This window comes from Rhinoderma darwinii, chromosome 4, assembly GCF_050947455.1.
Source record: "Rhinoderma darwinii isolate aRhiDar2 chromosome 4, aRhiDar2.hap1, whole genome shotgun sequence".
In the NCBI taxonomy this organism is placed as follows: Eukaryota; Metazoa; Chordata; class Amphibia; order Anura; family Rhinodermatidae; genus Rhinoderma; species Rhinoderma darwinii.
Window position 1 is genome coordinate 36,783,079 of NC_134690.1, and position 23,207 is coordinate 36,806,285.

General features: G+C 42.9%; 1 protein-coding gene across 10 annotated transcripts in view; it reads right to left on the reverse strand.

Annotated features, from left to right (window-relative positions):
* The window catches only part of LOC142759143 (embryonic protein UVS.2-like), a 32,347-nt gene extending 9,357 nt beyond the window's left edge, over positions 1 to 22,990 (reverse strand). For 2 of the 10 annotated variants that reach the window (XR_012883096.1, XR_012883093.1), the window contains exons 1-13: positions 22,883 to 22,990; positions 22,731 to 22,752; positions 21,909 to 21,974; positions 21,633 to 21,767; positions 21,411 to 21,528; positions 20,328 to 20,356; positions 20,121 to 20,202; positions 15,632 to 15,753; positions 8,708 to 8,817; positions 8,376 to 8,601; positions 6,394 to 6,512; positions 5,349 to 5,571; positions 3,462 to 3,518 (exon numbers count right to left, since the gene is read on the reverse strand). Coding sequence is in view for 3 of the 10 variants with exons in the window: in XM_075861030.1 (XP_075717145.1) it covers positions 3,752 to 3,831; positions 5,349 to 5,571; positions 6,394 to 6,512; positions 8,376 to 8,601; positions 8,708 to 8,817; positions 15,632 to 15,753; positions 20,121 to 20,202; positions 20,328 to 20,356; positions 21,411 to 21,528; positions 21,633 to 21,767; positions 21,909 to 21,974; positions 22,731 to 22,752; positions 22,883 to 22,948 (1,398 nt within the window). In the remaining 7 variants the exon portion in view is untranslated. The other 8 variants (XR_012883095.1, XR_012883094.1, XR_012883092.1 and 5 more) reach the window with 6 other exon arrangements.
* Positions 22,991 to 23,207: the final 217 nt, after the last annotated feature.

Consider the following 23,207-nt stretch of genomic DNA (forward strand, 5'->3'; position numbering starts at 1 on the left):
CCTCAGAAGCAAAGGAGCGCCAAGTGGATTTTGGGGCCTCCTTTTTTTAGGAATATATTTTAGGCACCATGTCAGGTTTGAGGAGGTCTTGTGGTACCTAAACAGTCGAAACCCCCCACCCCCGAAGTGACCACATTTTGGAAACTACACCCCTCAAGGCATTTTTCTAGGAGTATAGTTAGCATATTGACCCCACAGTTTTTTTGCAGAATTTAGTGGAATTAGTCTGTGAAGATGAAAATCACCTATTTTTCTGTGGAAACATAGAATTTTTTCATTTTTACAAGGAATAAAGGAGAAAAAGCCGCCCAACATTTGTAAAGCAATTTCTCCCGATTACGGCAATACCCCATATGTGGTCGTAAACTGATGTTTGGACCCACAGCAGGGCTCAGAATGGAGGGAGCGCCTTTTGGATTTTGGAGCGCAGATTTTGCTGGATTAGTTTTCAGTGCAATGTCGGGTTTGCAACGCCCCGGAGGGACCAAAACAGTGGAAACCCCCCAAAATTGACCCCATTTTGGAATCTACACCCCTCAAGGAATTTTTCTAGGGGTATAGTGAGCATTTTGGCCCCTCAGCATCTTTTTTAGAGCTAAGGTGACCAAAAAACAACGATTTTGGCGCTTTAAATTCTTTATTTATTACAGCGTTCACCGTGCGCAATAAATTACGTTTTCATTTATTCTGCCGGTCGGTACGATTACGCCGATACCATATGTGTATAGTTTTTTTTAAGTTTTGCCGCGTTTGCACAATAAAATTATGTTTCTATAAAATAATTTATTTTCTGAGACACGCTATTCTGAGCCGTAACTTTTTAATTTTTTCGGCAAAAAAGCTGTGGGAGGTCTTGTTTTTTGTGGGACGGGTTGTAGTTTATATTGGTACCATTTTGGGGTAAATGCGACTTTTTGATCACTTTTTATTCTATATCTTGGGAGGGGTGGTGACCAAAAAATAGCGATGCTGACAGTTTTCCGTTTTGTTTGCGGCGTTCACAGTGCGGAAAAATTAACATTATAGTTTCATAGTTTGGGTCGTTACGAACGCGGCGATACCAAATATGTGTACTTTTTTTTAACGTTTTCATTTTTTCCCTATAATAAATGACTTATTATAGGAAAACAAAACCTTTTATTTTTACACTTTTATAAAACATTTTTATTTACTTTTTTTTACACTTTATATTTTTGTTAATTAACTTTTTTTTTTACTTTTTACACTGCAGCACTGATCGCTGCTAGAATACATTACACTACCTAGGTAGTGTAATGTATTCCAACTGTCAGTGTGACGTCACAGTCACTCTGACAGTTGGTCTACGAGGATCAGCAGAGGATGATCCTCATAGGCCGACATACATGGCAGACTTGGGGGCCGTTGTCTGGCCCCCGGGTACCATCACAAGCATCAGAAGCCCCCACGATTGCATGGGGGCTGCTGATGCGCTGCAAACCCGCTACATGCGGAGATCGCAATCGAGCCCCGCATGTAACGGGTTAATTGCCAAAATCAGCGGTGATGAGCCGCTGATCGGCAACACTGGAGAGTGTCAGCTGTCGGGGACAGCTGATTTCCAAGTTCCCGATGCACACTGTCGCCGACAGTGTGCATCGGGAACGACACAGTGACTTCCTGTCACTCTGAAAGGAAGCCTATCAGGACCAGCCGAAGGTTGGTCCTGATGGGCTTCCGTCCATGGCAGACCCGGAAGCCATTGTTTGGCTTCCGTTTGCCATACTAACTATCGGCAGACCCCGCGATTTCGGACGGGGGTCTGCCGATATGCTAGAAACCTCTAAAATTCGGCGATTGCACCCGATCGCCGAATTTAAGGGGTTAATTCGCCTAAATCAGCGGCAAAGGACCGCTGGCCGGCAAGAGGGGAGTGTCAGCTGTCGGCGACAGCTAACCTCCCGGTTCCCGGTGCACACTGTCGCCGACGGTGTGCACCGGGACCAACTCAGTAACTGTACGTCCTCGTGCGGGAAGTAACCTCCCGCGAGGACGGACAGTTACGTCCTGGTGCGGATAGGGGTTAATGCCTTTTAGGTCTCACTCTTTTGGCTTACTATATAAACCTGTCCCTTGCCCTTCCTGAGTGTCAGACCATTGATGTTCCTGCCTGTAGTCTAGTTCCTTTCTCTACAAACTGTAGCAGCTTATTTGTGTACCGAAATGTAATTCATCCCTGACCACGTCTCTGCTTTATGCTACAACTTGTTGCTGCTTATCTGTGTACTGATGGCTCCAGTCAACAATAGCAGCCATGCTGCAGTACTGCAGATCTTCTCCTATTCAAATGAATAGGAGCAGTACTGCAGCATGGCCGCTATACAATTTACGGAGCCATCTGCTTCCGACACCTGCCACTGCATAACATCTAGAGCCCAGAGGAATCTGGAATAGTTGATCGGTGCAGGGTCTTGGTTTTGCACCCCCACCAATCATATACTGATGATCTATCCTGTGGATATGTTATCAGTATATTAAAAAAAAAACGCCCTGTGCCTGTACAACCCCTTTAAACTGATTAATTTAGTTATAGCTATATACATAATACAAAGACGGAATACATGTCCTGCACTGCAGAAAGTCCCTGTCTGGGGCGGGGGGTCTCGTATACTCACTTCTGATGTTCTGATGTTATGCTGGCCAAGTCTAATGAAAATTATTGATGTTAATATATAGTAAAAATTTTTAGAAATTAGTTATACAGATTGGTTGACTTATAGATATACAGTATATGCAAGGACAGAATACATGTCCTGGACTGGAGAATTCCCCTGTCTGGGGTGGGTCTTTTATACTCACTAATGATGTTAAGATGTTATGCTGCCAATGTCTCATAAAAATTATTGATGTTAGTGTCTATAAAAAAAAAAGGGAAGAGATAAGTTAAAGCGGTTGTCCGGGCACATGGCGGTTTTTTATACTGATTATGTATGGAGGATAGGTCATCTGTATATAATTAATTGAGGTTCGACACCCGTACCCCCGCACCAATTAGCTGCTTTGGCTGACTCTGGGCACCGGATGTCCGTGCCGGAAGCAGATGGCTCCGGTCACAGTATAGCGGCCATTCTTCAAGACAGCAGCTCTGCTCCTAATCAAGTGAATAGGAACAGGGTTGCAGTACTGCAGCACGGCCGCTATACTGTGACCGGAGCATTCTGCTTCCGACACCATTTACTGCATAAAATCTGGTGCCCAGAGGCAGACGGAACAGCTGATTGGTGCGGGGTCCGGGTGTCGGGTCTCCACCGATCATATACTGATGATCTATCCTGTGGATGGGTCATCAGTATGGAAAACCGCCCCATGCCCAGACAACCGCTTTAAACAGATTGATTTACGGTACTTATAGATAAATATATAGCAAAGACATGTAAAATACATACAAATACATGTCCTGGACCTGAGGATGCCCCTGTCTGGGGAGGGTCTCGTACACTCACTAATGATGTCCTGATGTTATGCTGCGAATGTCTGATGAAAATTGATGATGATAATGTCTAGAAAAAAAGGGAAGGAATGAGTTAAACAGATTCATTGACATAGCTATATACATAATACAAGACAGAATACATGTCCTGGACTGGAGGATGCCCCTGTCTGGGGAGGGTCTCGTATACTCACTAATGATGTTTTGATGTTATCTAATGAAAATGTTTGATGTTAATGTCTTGGAAAAAGGGAAGGAATGAGTTAAACAGATTGATACCACATACAGAATACATGTCCTGGACTAGAGAATATCCCTGTCCGTGGAGGGTCTTATATACTCACTGTTTAATCTGATGTTTCTGAAACTGTTGATATTATTTTCTAGAAATAAAGGGAATGAGTTCAGCAGATTGATTGACAGGTCACTTTCACACTGCATGATTTTGGTCAGTATTTTGCATTACTATTTATAAGCCAAACCCAGAAGCGGAACATGAATAGCAAAAGTATAATGGAAATATTTGCACGTCTTCTGTGTTTTGGACCAACTCCTGATTTTGGCTTATAATGCAAAATACTGGGTGTGAAAGTGGCCTTAGAGCTATATACACAAAGAGTATACATGTCCTGGATAGGGATGCATGATGTATCGAAACTTCGATACTGTTTCGATACCGTGGACCCCAAAACGGTTCGCTACCGTTATTTCATGTATTTCGATACTAAGCTGTGCGGCCGCACAGCTCAGTATTGTAACACATGAATGTATGAGAGCGGGGCTGCAGCTGTCTGATACAGCCACTGCCCCGCTCCTGAGTTCTGACAAGTGCATCGGGAACTGGGAGGCCAATTGTCCCCGACAGCTGACACTCTACTGTTGCCGATCAGCGGTTCATTTCCGCTGATTTCGGCAATTAACCCCTTAAATGCGGCGATCTATTGCAATCGCCGCATTTTAGGGGTTTCTAGCACATTGGCAGACCTCACAATGAAATCGCGAGGTTTGCCGATGGCTAGCATGGCGACCGGAAGCCAAACAATGGCCTCTGTGTCTGCCATGTACGGAAGCCTATCAGGACCAATCAGAGTGACAGGAGGTCACTGTGTCGTTCCCGATGCACACTGTCGGTGACAGTGTCTATGACAATGTGCATCGGGAACCACTGGCTGGTCCTCGTAGACTTACTGTCCGAGAGACTGTGACGTCACACTGACAGTTGGAATACATTACACTACCTACATAGTGTAATGTATTCTAGCAGCGATCAGAGCTGCAGGTCAAAAAAGAAAGTGTAAAAAGTAAAAAAAAAGTTAATAAAAATGTTTTACAAAAGTGTAAAAAAAAAACATTTTTTTTCCTATAATAAGTCTTTTATTATAGGAAAATAATGAAACCGTTAAAACACAGTACACATATTTGGTATCACCGCGTTCGTAACGACCCAAACTATAATGTTATTTTTCTCGCACAATGAACACCGAAAAAAATAAATGAAAAACAATGTTAGAATCAGTATGTTTTGGTCACCACCCCTCTCAAAATATAGAATAAAAAGTGATCAAAAAGTCGCATGTACCCCAAAATAGTACCAATAAAAACTACATCCCATCTTGCAAAAAACAAGACCTCCCACAGCTTTTTTGACAGAAAAATAAAAAACGTTACGGCTCTCAGAATATGGTGACACAAAAAATAGGGTATATGACCAGGACTTGTCTTTATTAGGCAACCCATTTACGTCATTGACATTTTATGGCCTCAACCTTTGTGTACAAGGATAGGACAATACCCATACAGCTATACTTGTGTGGTCAGTAAGGACCTAAATATGACAGTGGCTGGTAAAATAATTTGAAAACTGCTCAACGTGGTTCAACAAATATCTGATCTCACTTACCAAACTTATACTTTGCATAAAACCCATTATATTCAATAAGATTCCCACTGTGGAACTGTAGAAGTACTACATTGCCAGTAGACGCCACCTGTATGTTGTCAAGACGTCCACAATATGTGCCCAGGATTGGGGATGTGGTTAACGGACCATCTCTAATTATCAAATACTCTGGGATGCATTTTGGTGAATTTTGAATCCAAAAAAATAGGAAGTTTAGAACCACCTGTAAAAAAAACAAACATGTAAAGGATGTATGCGTGAGTCTGGGATTGGTGGAATTACAATACAGTACAGATTGTCAATTTAATATTTTGACTAAGCCACCACTGCTTCTCAAAAAGTGGGCGTCACTAGTGGTCGACATCCTTACCAAAATATGGGCATATGGATGTCGTGTGGAAAGTGTGCTGGATAAAAGGCCACACAGCGGCCACATGTAAGCCACAGTGCCCATTATCAGTCACTGTATCCAGTCGCCCCCGGCCTTTTCTTGCCACAAGAAGAAATGTAGAAGTTCCCTCCTGTCCTGTGGAATCTGGGGTGTTCGGCAGGCATGCAGTGCCCTGTAAGGAACTGTATGGCACCTCACCAGTTAGGGCCCTTGCAAAAGACCGTCGTGCCGCCCGAGTCCCGTCCGTGGAAAGATAGGACATGTTCTCTCTTTCCATGGATCGGAACGTCGGGTCCGTGTTCACGTACCCAATTCACCCACTAAGTGAATAGGTTAGTGAAAATTATCGGGTGCCACTCGGATGCCATGAAATATGGTCCGAGTGGCACTCGGTTGTGTCCAACTGGGTATAGGCCCAACTTACAGTTTGAGAAGCAATGCTTTAAACAATGATTTTTGTTGCGTAAAATCAACATTGACATTATTTTCATATCTAATATTATGATAAACAGACTGCATCGATAACAACAAATATCTTGAGTCAATCAGAAATGTGGGATTGTACTTTTTGGAATGTGATGTAAATGTCCAGTCACACTTCAAACCTAATGAAAATCATGAGAGATTATCAGCCTTTGAGATGTAACTTTTTACCGTATATCCTTCAGGGGCTATGATGCTATATACAACGTCCAGATGGGTTGGATATATATTAGGAAATCCTGGAGATTTCACAATCCCGGTTTGCGCCACGAAGGTCTCTCCGTATTTCACTATGTGAAAAGAATTTGACTTAGTGTTCATTCTCGGTTTGTTTAAATCATAACTTTTTAGTGTGTAAGTTTAAAAAAAGTCATAGTAGTCACTTTTTCTTGTCTATAATAACCCAGAAGAACAAGTAGGGGTGTAAAACAGAGTTATGGGGTTTCATATCAAAACTTTAAATGGGGTCCCACTCTACCATGACTACTTTCAGCAGGAAGTGAGTTCACGACATGAAGTCCTCAGTGGTCTCCGGTGTTTCTCGTCCTTTCTTTGGTGGATGAATGTTCTGCATTTAATTTTCCACTGCCGTTCCCTGTACTCATGGCCGGCGTCAGCACCTGGCAAACCCGGGCAAGTTGCAGGGCCCACTACCCTTGTGGGGCCCCGTCGTCATGGCATCACTGTACATATATGGACAGTGATCTCAGGAGGAGAGAAGGAGTCCCAGGCAGAGTGCTAGCAGCTCTGCTGCGGGACTCTGTCTCTGGAAAGCTCCTGACATCACTGTCCATGTATGGACAGTGTTGTCAGGAGCAAAGCAGTGTCCCAGGCAGAGTGCTAGTATCGCTTTTCCCGGTATCTTTGGCTCTGGGGTTGCCCCTGACATCAGTATCCGTATATGTACAGTGATATCAGGGGCTTCCCCAGAGCTGGAGTACCGGAGCAGAGCCTTTATTAGCGCTCTGCCCAGGACTTAAGCTCTGTTCCGGACATCACTATCCATATATGGACAGTGATGTCAAGAGCAGAGCATGGTTCCCAGGCAGAGTACTAGTAGCGCTCTGCCCGGGACTATAGCTCTGGGGTTGCCCCTGACAACACTGTCTATATATGGACAGTGACATCAGGGGCTTCTCCTGGAGAGGAATCCCCAGTCAAAGGGTCGGCAATTCTCTGGCTGGGTATTGCACTCCTACAGGGAACCTCAAAGGCGCTACCTACAGGGAGGGGGACTGTGTGGCACTACCAGGGAGGGTGGCTGTGTGGCACTATCAGGAAGGGGAGCTGTGCAGCACTACCAGGGTGGGGGACAGTGTGTCCCTACCTGGGAGAGGGGGCTGTGTGGCACTACCTGGGAGGGGGGCTGTGTGGCACTACCAGGAAGGGGGGCTGTGTGGCACTGCCTCGGAGGAGGGGACTGTGTGACACTACCTGGGAGGGGGGCTGTGTGGCACTACCTGGGAGGGGGGCTGATTGGCACTACCTGAGGGGGCTGATTGACACTACCAGGGAGGGGGCTGTGTGACACTACCAGGGAGGGGGGCTGTGTGGCACTACCAGGGAGAGGGGGCTGTGTGGCACTACCTGATAGGGGGGCTGTGTGGCAGTATCTACAGAGTGCGCTAAATTTATGGGGGTACAAACGGGGGGCCTAACTTCTATATTGGGGCATAAACAGGGCCTAACGTCTATATGGGGGCACAAAGTGACGTTTGACATTTTACTGCCACCATGAGTTCCCCCACAAAAGGACATACTAAGTCTGTCACCCAAGGGCCCACATAAACCTTGAGCCGGCACTGCCCCTACTCTTCCACAGCGATCACTTACTGCACCTCACCAATAAGTGGAGGTGGACCTAGAGGCGTAACTTGAAACTCCTGGGCCCCAATACAAAATCTTTCACAGCTCCCCCACCTACCATATATAATTTATAATACTGGTGTCCTCTTATGTGGCTGAGGGGATTTTGGGCCTCCTCAGTCTCCAGGGCCCGGGTGCAACTGCTACCACTGCATCCCCTATATCTAAGCCCCTGTATGGACCCCTTAGCTGCTGGGCCACATAGCAGCTCCCATGCCTCCTACCTTGGTAGTTATTTTTCCAGCATGTTTTTGTTTAGGTGGATTTGAAAAGTGGAGGACACTTACCTGATTGATAGGAAGCACTAAATGTGCTCTCAACTGATGGCTGGTTGTTCACAATCTCTATCAGCATGTAAAATCCGGATGAAATTAGAGGTGGAACTACGTTGCTTCCACATGTCTTGTCCAGCAGAAGACGCGATGATTTACTGACTCCATCATAGACTTTAATGTAGGCATCATCACAGTCAGGAGATGATAAGATATTGATGTCATTGAGCTGCAGGGAAACCTGGGATGGAAGAGAAGGAAGTAACAGTGTAAGCTCAAAGCCAATAAGCTTTTGTTCAGGAAAAGTATTTAATACAACAGATGTTTGTTTGATATTTAATATGTACCTTGTAGACAGATTGTATAAGATAAAAGCAGCTGGGTCCTCCTTGGCTTGATAGAGTTGAGCTATAGATGAAAGTTCCTGATAATTTCACAAACTTTCTTGAACACACATCTTAAAAAAAATACAAAATTTGCCATGAAATCATACTTAAACTTGCAGCATAAATGCATAAAAAATATGAAAACTAACAATTCATTGGAAAACATAATTATGCCCAGAAGAAAAGCAGGGAAAAGAAGAGGACAACAAATGGATGGGTGGATGCAATCACAGAAGCCATGAGAATCCTGAAGACCCAGCAAAGAAAAGGACACGGAAAACAGAAGGACGTTAAAACACATACATACCCTCAAACCACAGCTGGATTATAGGGGAGGCAAAATGGGCAAATGCCCTTCACCATCCAGGGGCCTTCACCACTCTCCCCATGACAAATCATAGCAGGGTGCTACAAGTCTCTGATACCATAACTATACACACAAGATAGTCGGCACAACACGCGTTCAGGTGATATATCTATTTCTTCCGTTTCCCCATAAGCATGCATGCTCAGATCAAACAAGTGTGCATATCTATTTCAATAGGGAGGAAGATATTGGCCAATAGCAGAACTCTCTGGCAGCACTTATCTTCTGAAAGTCACCAGACTGCCCAAATCAGCAGGTTCGGTGATATTTATTATATAGGTCGTATATAGAGGTATTATTTGGGCATTATATGGCAATATTATTTTGGCACAATATAATGCTGTTGTTTGGGCATTGTTATGCCATTGTCCGAGCACTTTATGGTGGTATTATTTTAATGCTGCATGGTTGTTGTGATAGATTGTGATACCATTTGTAATCTTTAAATATAGTGTAGCTATATTATTTTCATTTTTCATCTGTACTGTAGCTTTTTATTTTTTTCTAAGATAGTATTCATTCCTTCCGCAAATAAAAAGGATAGCCCAGGAACCAGTGGTGTAACTACCGCTGTAGCAGCCATAGTGGCTTCTACGGGGCCCTTGGCATGAGGGGGCCTGTGCTGCCCGCCAACACGCCCCCTCCCCATATGCCCGGTGGCGCCGCTAGCAACCGTTATGGCTGCTACGGCGGTAGCGACGCTACTGCAGGGCCCGCGCCGCCGAGCCTCTAACATTTATGGTCTGGGCGGCACGGGACCTCTCATGCCCGGTGGTGCCGCTAGCACCGGAGGGGGCCCCGGTGCTAGCGACAGCCACCCCCTTTTGCAGTAATTGTACCTGCGTCTATAGCGATAATTGTACCTGCGTCTAATGACTTTCCCCGCCAATCAGCGCCTTTCAATGACGTAATCACGCCGCTTCCGTGGTTGAAGGGCACTGATTGACGGGGCAAGTCATTCTGCCCTTTCAATCAGCGCCTTTCAACGAAGTGCCGCCTGCGTCGTTCAGCTCCAGCAGACCAGCTCAGAAGATAGCAGATCTGCATTGCCACCGGACGGAACGGGATCATGTGAGTATGTAACATTTTTTTTTTCTACTAAAACTGAGTAGCATTATCTACAGTGGGGCTCTATCTACAGGGGGGGTCTATGTGTGGGGATGTGGATCACTATATATGGGGGAGTTATATGTAGGGCACTATCTAAAGGGGTGGGCTATATGTGGGACACTATACAGCGGTGCGCTATATGTGGAGAACTATCGTGGGAGCTATTTGTAGGGCACTATCTATAGGAGTGGGCTATATGTGGGACACTATATACAGGGGTGGGTTAGCTGTGTGGCACTATCTATATATAGGTCAGCAGGTTGGCTCAGTGGTTAGCACTATTGCATTGCATCTCTAGAGTCCATATTTGGGCACTATATACAGAGGGCTGTATGTGGGGCACTATCTACAGGGGCTTTTATGTAGGGCACTATCTACAGAGGCTCTATGGGAGTTACTATCTACAGGGGGGCTATGGGGGCACTAACTACAGGGGGCATGATGTGTATGTGGTACACAGTGTATGATACTATAATAATCAGGGACACAGTGTATGGCGCTCTTATAGTTAGAGGTGCAGTGTATGGCACTTTTATATTTAGAGGTGTTGAGAATTTATCTTCGTTTATAGGTGCAGAAATGTTTTGAAAGTGAGAAGCTGAAGACTTCTGAGCTGAAAACTGCAGAAATGGGTTGTGGCCGGGAGAAATCCATCATAGAGGTCTGGATTGGTGGGAGAAGAAAAGAGAAAAAGAACTAGAATCTGAGACGGCACCGGTGAGTCACTTAATAAAAATGTTTATTCTGCCTCTAATCAGCACTGTAGTCATTGTATGATCTGCAGCGAGATGATGGGTGGTTTGATTTTTTTTTTTTAAACAACATCTCCCAGCATATCCTTACCATTGTTTGGGCCATGCTGGGAGCTGCAGTTTTACGCCATACAAACCTATACGGCAGGGGTTGCACTAAATATAGCTGTATTTGTTCTGGTGCTGTATATATGTACTGAGCTTGGTTCTGGGGCTATATATATGTACTGAGCTTTGCTCTGGTGCTGTATATATGTACTGATCTTGGTTCTGATGCTGTATTTAAGTACTGAGCTTTGTCCTGGTGCTGTATATATGTATGAGTTTGGCTCTCGTGCTGTATATATGTATGAGCTTGGTTCTAGTGCTGTATTTATGTATTGAGCTTGGTTCTGGGGCTGTATTTATGTATTGAGCTTTGTTCTGTTGCTGTATATATGTATGAGCTTTGTTCTGGTGCTGTATTTATGTATTGAGCTTGATTCTGGTGCTGTATTTATGTACTGAGCTTGGTTCTGGTGCTGTATATATGTACTGAGCTTTGTTCTGGTATTGTATATATGTACTGACTTTGGTTCTGTTATTGTATATGTGTACTGAGCTTGGTTCTAGTGCTGTATGTATGTACTGATGTTTATTCTGTTGCTGTATATATGTCAGAGCTTGGTTCTAGTTATGTATTTAAGTACTGAGGTTGGTTCTGGTGCTGTATATATGTATGAGCTTGGCTCTTGTGCCGTATATAGGTATGAGCTTGGCTCGAGTGCCGTATATAGGTATGAGCTTGGTTCTCGTGCCGTATATATGTATGAGCTTGGTTCTAGTGCTGTATTTATGTACTGAGCTTGGTTCTGGTGCTCTAATTATATAGGATATATTTATAATAACAAAATTGCAGGGCACATACAATTGTTTTTTATTTGTTGTATATTTAATGGAAACCTGTCTGGTAGTTTTAACCCCTTGAACCGCCACCATGCGGTAATACATGACCTGACAATATTTCCGAATGTATGCTGTTTTTTCAGACGCAGCAAAAATCTATAAAATCCACTTTTAGACGGCGCACACCATATGCTAATTACTCATTAAAGGGTCATGGGGTGGTGCCGCTATCCTGAAGAGTCACATAGTCCTGCCTCCAAACTCACCTTTCCATGTTTGATTGACATTCCCCCTGGCTGATACAACTTTCTCGGATGTGCCATTGCCTTGTACTATTTCGGGGGCTGTGTGGCACTATATACAAGGGGGGCTGTGTGGCACTATACACAAGGGGGAGCTTTGTGGCACTATACACATGGGGGAGCTGTGTGGTGCTATATACAAGGGACTGTGTGGCACTACTAAGGGGGGCTTTGTGGCACTATCTACTAGGGGGGCTGTATGGCACTATTTACAAGAAAGAGGGCTGTGGCTCTATCTACAGGGGGCTGTGTGTGGCACAATCTACAGGGTTCTGTGTGTGGCACTATCTACTAAGGGGTAACTGTGTGGCGCTATCTACTAAGGGGGGCTGTGTGGCAATACATACATGGGAGGGGAGCTGTGTGGCACTATATACAGGGAGAACTGTATGGCGTTATATACAGGGGGGTTTCATGCCGATATCCACAAAGGGCTGTATGGCACTATCTACAAGGGAGGTGGTAGGGGGCGCTATCTACAAGTGGGATGTGACTGTTTACAGGCGGGGCTGTATAGCACTGTCTACAGGGGGGCTGTATGGCACAATCTATGGGTGGCACTATCTATAAGGGGGGCTGTGTGTGGCACCTGAGGGGGCCCCATTTAAGAGTTTGCTATAGGGCCCAGTGTTTCCTAGTTACGTCCCTGCTAGGGACCCATATTACTCAGGGACCTCCACACACCTTGATCTAGCCCAGCCATAGACATAACATATAGAGATTAACTACATGCCGACTCAGGATGAGAATACTCGTCCTGAGCGGCGGGTACTTTGCGCAGTAGGACGAGCATTCTCGTCCTGTGTTACAGTCATGTCCGTGAGTGATCAAGAGCGGGGCAACGGCTATAATAGACAGCCGCAGACCCACTCCAACGGCGGAGAGAAGAGGTTAACTCCTTGCACAATCAAAGCTGATTGCAGCATTCAAAGTAAATAAGAGGAGGGTGGACTGCCCTTTGATCGCATCACAGAAAATCCCTGTGACTCGATCTAAGCCCAAAACTTGTATGGCCAGACAGCCTAGGATCCATTGAGGGACCCCAGGGCTGTCTGACCATATTGTCTGTTGTTGGGGCATACTGAGATCAGGGGCGTAGCTAGGGGGGGCAGGCGGGGCATGTGCCCTGGGCGCAACCCGGTGGTAGGGAAAGGGGGGGCACCGAAGAGCAGCTGATCGCTGCTGACAGGCGCCCCGTATGTCGGACACCTGCAGCAGCTTTAGGAAGAGCCAGGAAATTACGGCGTTCTGACTCGGGTCTGTGACGGCCAGGGAGTGGACCAGTCCAGTCACCTGACTTGTCACCTGACCTCACATCAGTGACATGAGGTCAGATGAGACTCAGGTCAGGGCACAGGTCCACTCCCGTGCTGCAGCCTTCCAGCATCTGCCTCTGTGCTCTACACACACGCCGAAGCAGAGAGGAAGCTCCGCCCACAGCCCGTCCTGACCTGTCAGCAAGGAGACATGGTGAGTGTCTGTGTGAATATGTCTGTGTAGTGTGAATACATTGTGTGTGTCTCTGTGTTTGTATGTGTATATGTTACAGTGTGTGTGTGTGTGTGTGTGTGTGTGTGTGTGTGTGTGTCTCTGTCTGTCTGTGTCTCTGCATGTGTTTGTCTCTTACATCTACTACATTATCTGTACTCAGAGTTATCACTGTGTTATCTGTGGTGTTACATAGGACTGCAGGTAACATCTGCTACATTATCTGTACTCAGAGAGTTATCACTGTGTGTTATCTGTGTTGTTACATAGGACAGCAGGTAACATCTACTACATTATCTGTGTTGTGTACATGTGTGCCTGTGTGGGTATATATGGGTCTGTTTGTGAATGTGTCTTTGTGCTTGTATATTTGTGCCTTTTATGTATTTGTATATGTTCCGGTCTGTGTATTTATCTGCCGGTGTGTGTGCGTATATGTGTCTGTACGTCTATATATTTACCTGTATGTGTATGTGTATGTTCCAGATGTGTGTATGTATATTTGCCTGTATGTCTAAATATCTGTCTTTATGTATGTACAGTATATATGTTCCAGCGTGTCCATATATGTGGTTAATTTTTGGTTTGTGTAGGGGGCGGCAATAGAGAGTCCCGCACAGGGCGCCATCCAAGCTAAGGTCGGCCCTGGCTGTCACCAACCCTAGTCAGAAGGAACTCCGCCGCTGCCTGCACCGAATGACCTCGTCGGCTTCTCCGGTAAGTCACACCAGGCAGAGCGGAGAGTGGTAGCGGTAGGCTACCGCTGACCGGTCTGTTCCAGTGTGGCGCTAAGTACAAGGGGGGGGAGTGTGGCGCTATTTACAAGGAGGGAGTGTGGCGCTATTTAAAAGGAGGGAATGTGGCACTATTTACAAGGGGGGGAGTGTGGCGCTATTTACAAAGGGGCAGCGGGCTGTGTGTGGCACTATCTACAGGGGGCTGTGTGGCGCTATCTACAGGGGGCTGTGTGTGGCCTCTTTAATTTATTTTATTTTCATTTATTTTTATGTTAATTACATTATAGAACTACATCGCTTGTAAAATGTAGAAATGCTTTTATACTAGAGTTACATTAAAAAAATTGTGAAAAAAAAATTACACCTCATTGATTGGTAAAGAAAGAAAACATGGCGAGGGGGAAGGAGATGTCGGGAAATAAATTGGGGGGGGGGGGGGCGCCAATCTGAATCTTTGCCCCGGGTTAAATAATGTTAAATAAAGAAAAATTGTCAAAAAAATACACAGAAATGCAAATTTTTTAGAATAAATAAACTTTTTGAAATATACAGTAAGTCCCAAAACATGAAATAATATAGACATATTTGGTATTGCCACGACCATAACAACCTGTACAACAAATGTATAACATTATTTATGATGATCGGTGTTGGGTGTAAAAAAAATAAAATAATAAAACTGCAGCGGAACTGCTTTTTTTCAGCATTTTCACCAAAATGAAAATGTATATAAATTAAACGATAATATATTTGTACCAAAAAATGGTACCTACATAAAGTACAACTCGTCCCGCAACAGACAAAGTCTCATACAACTACGTCGTAAAAAAATAAAAAAAGTTATGTGCGTCGGGATGCAAAGAGGGAAATATAAAAAAAATTGTTCTTTCCTCAAGGCCAAAATTGTCCTTGTCCTTAAGAGGTTAAAGGGGTTATGTGTGGACCAAAAATTATTTACAGTGTACTCATTTCAATATGTAGGTATACTCGCTAATATACATTCCGGTCCCCCGTCGTGCTCATTCTGAGATTTTCATAGATTTTTATACCGCTGCCGGCGGACCGGAAGTCTAGGTGCACAGTCTTTTTTGATGATGATACGACTCTTCATTATATGACCTTCCCCGTTGTACTCTATGTACAAGTAGTACAGTGAGTACGTAGAGTACAGCAGGGCCGGTCACATGATGCAGAGTCGTATCGTCATCACTATTATAACATCAGGGTGAAATATAAGTACTTACTGCAATTATAGAGCGCGTTGACCTTCTTCACATCCGAATCATCCAGTCCTACATACTGTCCAAGAGTTATGGTAGGGTCAGATTTAACGTCCATTGATGGCTTTCCTGTGCTGTAGTAATTCCTATGGGAGGTGCCTATTGTTAATCATATGCCTAAAGAAGCGCATGTAGGTTATATTTAAAATTAGATTAGACTTCATGGGTTTTCATTTTTTCATGTACAATGATGGAGTGGGGGGAGTTCCCCTTCTAGTGCCTTACAAAACGTGGTTACAAAAAGCATCTCTTGCTCTGGAGCACCCAGCATGATCATGCATTACACAGATAGCCTATCGATTTAAAGGGACACTGCGTAATGCTTAATTTCCTCTGTGGTGGCGCTGCAGGGGAACTGAACACTTGCTTCTGGGTTCTCTCGCTGATCACAACTGATCATTTTGTAAAAAAAAAAAATTAAAAAATGGATCGGATTCTTATGTTCCTGGTTAGTTACCTTAATCCCTTCTCGACATTTGTTGTATAGATACTTCATGGAAAGCTACTGCTTCCCGCCTTTTGCCGTATCCATACGACAAATGGTGAACACCGGCCCAGAAGCTGAGTTGGTGCCCCCATACCTGGGTGTCGGCTGCATGTTATAGCTGACACCCTGGGGAAATGGTGAGGTCCGAAGTTTGCTCCGATCCCCGCTATTAACCCCTTAAATGCAGCAGTCAAAAGCGATCGCTGAATTCAAGGTGTTTGCAGCTCATCTGCACCCCAGCAATGAAATTGCCGGGATGCCGGTGCCTGCAAAGACAACCGGAGGCCTAACACTGGCCTCCCGGTATCGAAAGCGATCGCTGCATCTTAGTGGTTGGCAGCAGATCGGCAGCTCTGCACTGCAATCGCAGGACTGCCGACTGCAACTATGGCAATAGGAGGCCTAACAATGGCATCCTGCTTTGCCATTATGGAAGCCAATTAGGCCCTGCCCGGGGGCGAAGCCTAATCGGCTTGTTGTTAGTGAATGACTGACAGATCTAATACATTGCACTACGTAGATAGTGCAATGTATTAGAAAAATAATCTGACAGTTGGACCTTCAAGTCCCATAGTTGGACTAAAGAAAAGTTTAAAAAAGTGTAAAAATAAAAGTTGTTAAAAATAAAATAAAAGTTTCAAGTGATAAAATAAAACAAAACACTATCGCCCTTTTTCTCTTATCAAGTCCTTTATTATTGAAAAAAATAAACAAACCATACATATTTGGTATTGCCGCGTCCATAATGTCCTGAACTATAAAAATATTATGTTATTCATTCTACGCGGTGAATGGCGTAAAAAAACCTTAAAAAACAATGCCAGAATTTCGGTTTTTTGGTCACTTTGCCTTACAAAAATTGGAATAAAAAGGGATCAAAAAGTCGCATGTATCCAAAAATAGTACGAATACTAGCTACAGCTTGTCCTGCAAAAAAAAACAAGCCCTCATACAGCTCCGTCGACTAAAAAATGTAAAAGTTATTGTTCTCAGAACATGGCGACAGAAAAAATACCTTATTTTTACAAAAGTAATTTTATTGTGCAAAAAGTTATAAAACTTAAAAATTGCTATAAATTTGATATCGCCGTAATCGTACTGACCCGCAGATTAAGTTAACATGTAATTTATGACACGTGGTGAACGTTGTATAAAAAAAAGAAAAATGCCAGAATTGCTGTTTTTTGGTCACCTTGCCTCCCAAAAAATAGGATAAAAAGTTGCATGTACCCCAAAATGGTACCAATAATAATTACAGCTCGTCCTGAAAAAAAAACAGCCCTAATATCACTACGTCTATGAAAAAAATAATTTGTTAAGGCTTTAATATGTCAGGAAAGCAAAATATGCAGTTGTGCCGGCCCGAGGGGAACGTTTCTTCTCTTTCAAAAGGCAATTTATCAAGGCCCCAAAATTAGGGAACCAGGAAGGGGAGGGCCCAAACATATCTGCTGGAAGCGAGGGTGCCCGTATTATAGCAGGACGACAGTTCCCACCAAAATTCCCCAAACTGTAAAGGTGCGGAGTGTGGACGAAAAGAGGATAAGAAAGGACATTTATCAGCGCGACACCGGCCTGTGCAGAGAGGATTGCTTCACAGCGTAACAAATATTTATGGATTATTTTGTTTTTTAAAACATTATTATACCACCTGACTATGCCCCTGATGTACTCTACCCAGCTTACATATGCCCCCACATTATAAACTAAAATACCAGTAAAACTCCAAACAAAACTACTACAAATCAAAATCAACGCTCCAAAAGCAAAAAATGGCGCTCCCTCTCTTCTGAATCCTACAGTGTGCCCAAACACCTGTTTACTTCCACATATATGGCATCACCATACCCGGGAGCACACTTTTAACAATTTTTGGGGTGTGTGTCTCCAGTGGCACAAGTTATGCATGGCATATTTGCCACTGAAATGGCATATCTAGGGAAAAATTTAAATTTTTACTTTGCACCATCCACATCACAATCATTTATGGAAAAGACCTCTAGGGTGAAAATGCTCACTGCACCCCTTAATAAATGCCTTGAAGGGTTTAGTTTCCAAAATGGGGTCACTTCTCAGGGGTTTCTTTTATTATTTCACATCAGAGCCTCTGCAATTGTGAACCAATACTGTGTATGTCGCCAAACGAGGCCTCAACTTCGCATGGTACTCTTTCACTCCTGAGCCTGGTCGAATATCCATGCAAAAGATTATTGCCCCATGTAGGGTGGTTCTAAAACCGGGAAACACAGCATAATAATTAGGGAGCTGTCTTGTTATGGTGGCACAAACTGGGCAACACATATTGGTACATCTATGCAAAAAATCCCATTTTCACTCTGCAACATCGAGTGCACACTAATTTCTGCAAAACACCTGCCTGGTTAACATGCTCAGTACACCCCTAGATGAATACCTTGAGGGTGTAGTTTCCAAAATGGGGTCAATTCTGGGGTGTTTCCACTGCTTTGTTCCCACAGGGGCTTTGCAAATGTGACATAGCGACCATAAACCGATCCAGCAAAATCTGCACTCCAAAAGCCAAATGGCGCTCCTTCCCTTCTGATCCCTGTCGTGTGTCCAAACAGCAGTTTATGACCACAAATGTTGTATTGCCGTACGAGGGAGAAGTTGATTTACAAATGTTGGGGTTCTTTTGTTCCTTTATTTGTGGAGAAAATGAAACATTTTGAGCTAAAGCTACATCTTATTGAAGAAAAAGGATTTTTTTTTTATTTTCACTGCCCGTACTCTGGAGAAGTTGCTTTACAAATGTTGGAGGGATTTTTCTCCTTTATTCCTTATGGAAATAATTTTTTTATAGCTACAGTACGACAACATCTTATTGGAAAAAATAAAACTTTTCTTTTTCACGTCCAAATTCTAATAAAACCTATGAAACAACTATGGGGTCAAATGCTCACTACACCCCTAGATGAATCCTCAAGGGGTGTAGTTTCCTAAATGGAGTAACTTTTTGGGCATTTTCATGATTTTGGTCCCTCAGGGGCTTTGCAACATGGTTTTGGTCCCTCAGGGGCTTTGCAAATGCAACATGGCCTCCGCAAACCATTCCTGCTAAATTTGAGCTCCAAAAGTCAAATGGCGCTCCTTCCGTTCTAAGCCGTGCTGTGTGGTTTATGACCACATGTGGGGTACAGTTTTACTCAGGAGAAATTGCTTTACATATGTTGCAGTGCTTTTTCTCCTTTAATCCTTGTGAAAATGAGAAAAAAATAGCTAAACCTACATTTTCTTTGAAAAAACATTTAAATTTTCATGGCCTACTTCCAATAATTTCGCCAAAAAACCTGTTGGTTAAAAATGCTCACTATACCCCTAGATAATTTCCTTAAGGGGCGTAGTTTCCAAAATGGGGTCACTTGTGGGGGGTTTTCACTGTTTTGTCCCCTCAGGGGCTGTGCAAATGCGACTTGGCCTCCCAAAAAAATTCCTGCTAAATTTGAGCTCCAAGAGCCAAATGGCGCTCTTTCCCTTCTAAGTCCTGCCGTGTGTCCAAACAGCCATTTATGACCACATGTGGGGTATTGTTTTACTCAGGACAAATTGCTTTACAAATGTTGCAGTGCTTTTTCTCATTTAGTCCTTGTGGAAATGATAAAAAATTAGCTAAACCTATATTTTCTTTGAAAAAATTTTGATTTTAATTTTCACGGCCTATTTCAAGAGCAAATTTTTCCATTGATGTAAAGTCCAATGTGTCACAAGAAAACAATCTCAGAATTGCTTGGATAGGTAAAAGCATTCCGCAGTTATTACCACATAAAGTGAAACATGACAGATTTGAAAAATGACGCTCTGTCAGGAAGGTCAAAAGTGGCAAAGTGCGAAGGGGTTAACAGATCATGATAATCTTGTTATTTTGTGTGAATATAGCTTACATGATACATCCAAAATGGGGTACTCTACAGTAATGTACGTGTACTTTCAACTTTTTCATATACTTACGAGTTAAATTGCAAGATTGAGTTGTAGCCATATGGTAGCTGAAAAGTATCTCCTCCATCCAAGATAAAATTGCTGTAATCCCCTATTTAAGAAAAAATAATGAGATATCAGTCTCGTGATCCTTCAAGTCAACATTGTGCATGAATTCATGTGGTACCAGAGTGTATTTTATACAGGAAGGCATATCAAGGCTCAATATCTGTCTACCTCCAACCTTCCCAACATACGACCAACACCTGAAAAACATAACAGCATCAAGTACCATATTAGTACATGAACAGTAAACACATTAAAGGGGGTTTCTGTTTTTTTTGTACATAAAGCTTAAAGAGACTTCTGGAAATGTACGTTGATAGCCTATCCTTAGGTCAGGATATCAATGTGTGATGAGTGGAGGTCCATACCCCGGAAACCCCAATAATCAGCAGAAGAAGATGCTGCATCTCTACAGGCACAGCAGCACATCCATGCACATGATCAGTGGGGGTGGGGGGGTCCCTGGGTCAAATCCCCACTGATCACACAATGGTTGCCTATATTAAGGATAGGCTATCAAAGTATATTCCCATAAAATTAATTTACAATAAAAAGTTCTTCCATTTTTTTGAACATACATGGCATTTTATTTCCTCACCATTTCCAAGCCCTTATTTTGCTGTCAGTGAATGAAAACATACATTTAGAGGTTAAAAACCTGTAAAGACCAGAACCTTCTCACACTGGGAGTTTACTACACTTATATCCAGTGTAGACAATACTCTCTGGTCTAGCTCGCTCCAATGTATCAGTGTAGGTAGCCTTGACTGTTAGGCTTACAGAGGATAGCTTAGATTACATACCACTGTAGCAAATTCCCAGCTGCGAGAAAGAAGAATTTTGCTATTTACTGACTGCAAAAAGCTTGAAAATAGTGAAGAATGGAAAATCTAAATTTTTTATACATTTGCAAAACTAATAGAGTACTTATACTATAATTTAAGGGGTATTCCCATCATAAATACTTGAGAGGTAAGGGTCCCAACCCTGGGGCCCTCACCCATCGAGAGATCTGTGAATCCATGACCCCAGTTCAGGACGACCACACTCCCCATAGAAGTGAATGGAGAGTTGGCTGCACACTGGGAGTTACAAAAAAAGCCAAGAGCGCTGTTGGGTGCCTCGGTAGCTGAACTCATGGCTATAATATTAAAGAGGTTGTTTGTGATGAGACAACCCCTCTGATTTTCATTCTTCATGGATTCATTTTTGTGGACACTGTTATAGTTAAGCTTAAATGATAGATTTCCATACCCTCCTCCAGTCTCTATACTGATATAGTCGTGTTCATTGCTTCTATTGACAAACTGTACACAGGTCATAATCTCAAATTCCTTCATGAGCGTATCGAACATTGATATTTCGAAACTAGCTGGAAACAGAAGAACAGAGTTATGTTTTTAGGTTTAAAATATTGACAAACTTCATCTCTAGACACAAGTATCTCAGGTCAGATCTATAATAGGGATAACTTACAATAATCAGGGGACACGACAAACGGAACTATTACCATTCCATTTGCTGATTTTTTCCATTGGCACCCAGGACATACTTTGGCACTACGTGAGTGTTTAACGTTAATGTCACCACCCACAAGGAAGACAGCGATGTCTGCGATGAGAAAGGACAAATAGTTAGGTCTATATTGACAGATTTTCACAATGATGAAAAAACACCCAAAAATTGCCCCAAAAAGTTTTGTTTATCAATACAATGCAGTAATTTCATTAGCAAATATTACACACATCTCACCTTTGTTTGCTTCCTTAATTATTTCAAACATTGCTCTGCTGTCAGCGTAAGGATAAGGGGCAATTGCTAAAAAAAAAAAAAGAAATTAAAATGTAATACCAAAGTAGCAGCACAAATGTTAGAACATTTTTACCCTTAGCAAAACACTGCGTTCACTAGAGTTCACTTATGATGATTTTTGGGGAGAATTTTGTTTACTTAAATTTCAGGAGATTCAAGTAACGCCTCTGCAAGAACATAATTTGAACAATGCAAATAGGGGCATCAATGTTGGATTAGAAATAAGAACCACCAGCACAATAATGATATTTCCCATCCTAGCCTCACAATTTCAGCAAAAACAATACTCAAGATGCAATTGTTCTCTCACTGTACGGATAACATTTACCATGCAAGATCATTATAATTCACATAGGCAACAATTTTCGTGATACATAATAACCATCTGTAGAAACAAAAAAATCTGTCCCAAAAGCAGACTAGCCTCTATTGAACATGTTGAATACTGACAAAATAAAGTATGTTTTCCATTTGATAATACAGTGAGTACTCTTCTATGTGTTTTTAGAGTCAGGAAGAAGCAGAGAAAGCTTAAGATTTTTGTCATTTTTATACATTTGTATTGGCAGAGTTAGTACAAGTGAGGATGGAGCAACTTTAAAGTGGCAATTGGATAGGTGAACTGAATTACTAGTAACTGTTTTATTGACCGTGAAAACCATAACAAAAAGCATGAGGGAAAGAAGGAAAATTAGCAGAGTTAATTGGGAGAAGAAAAATGGAAATAAGGTTAGATAGATAGATAGAAAAATCTTAACTTACTTTTTCCAGCATCTTTTGTTTTCTATGAGAAAATAGAGACATGTTTATATTGGGAGAATGAGAAAAGTACTAAATACAGGACTATCTACCTCTCCTTGTAAGAGAAGCATGGGATACAGTTACAGTTCAGAGACTGAAGCATCCTTACTTACCTTTATTGGTGTCGCCTGAATGAGTAAACAGCCAACTAACCACAGCAACATGATACTAAGCGCCATTATCTTGTGTGTCAAGTTTCTCTCTTCTGCTAGTACATGTGCATCATAGACTCTATTTAAACCCAAAATTGGGGATGAAACAGCCAATCATCACACGGGCATGTGATCATAAAGAGGGAGTGACCCCCCCCCACCCCAAGGAAGGATTGTAATGTGATAGGGTCCACCCACATATAGGCTGGATTTACATACACACAATGAAGAATAATATCATTATCCGGATAATTGGTACCGTATATTCACAGATATCTTGTTAGGA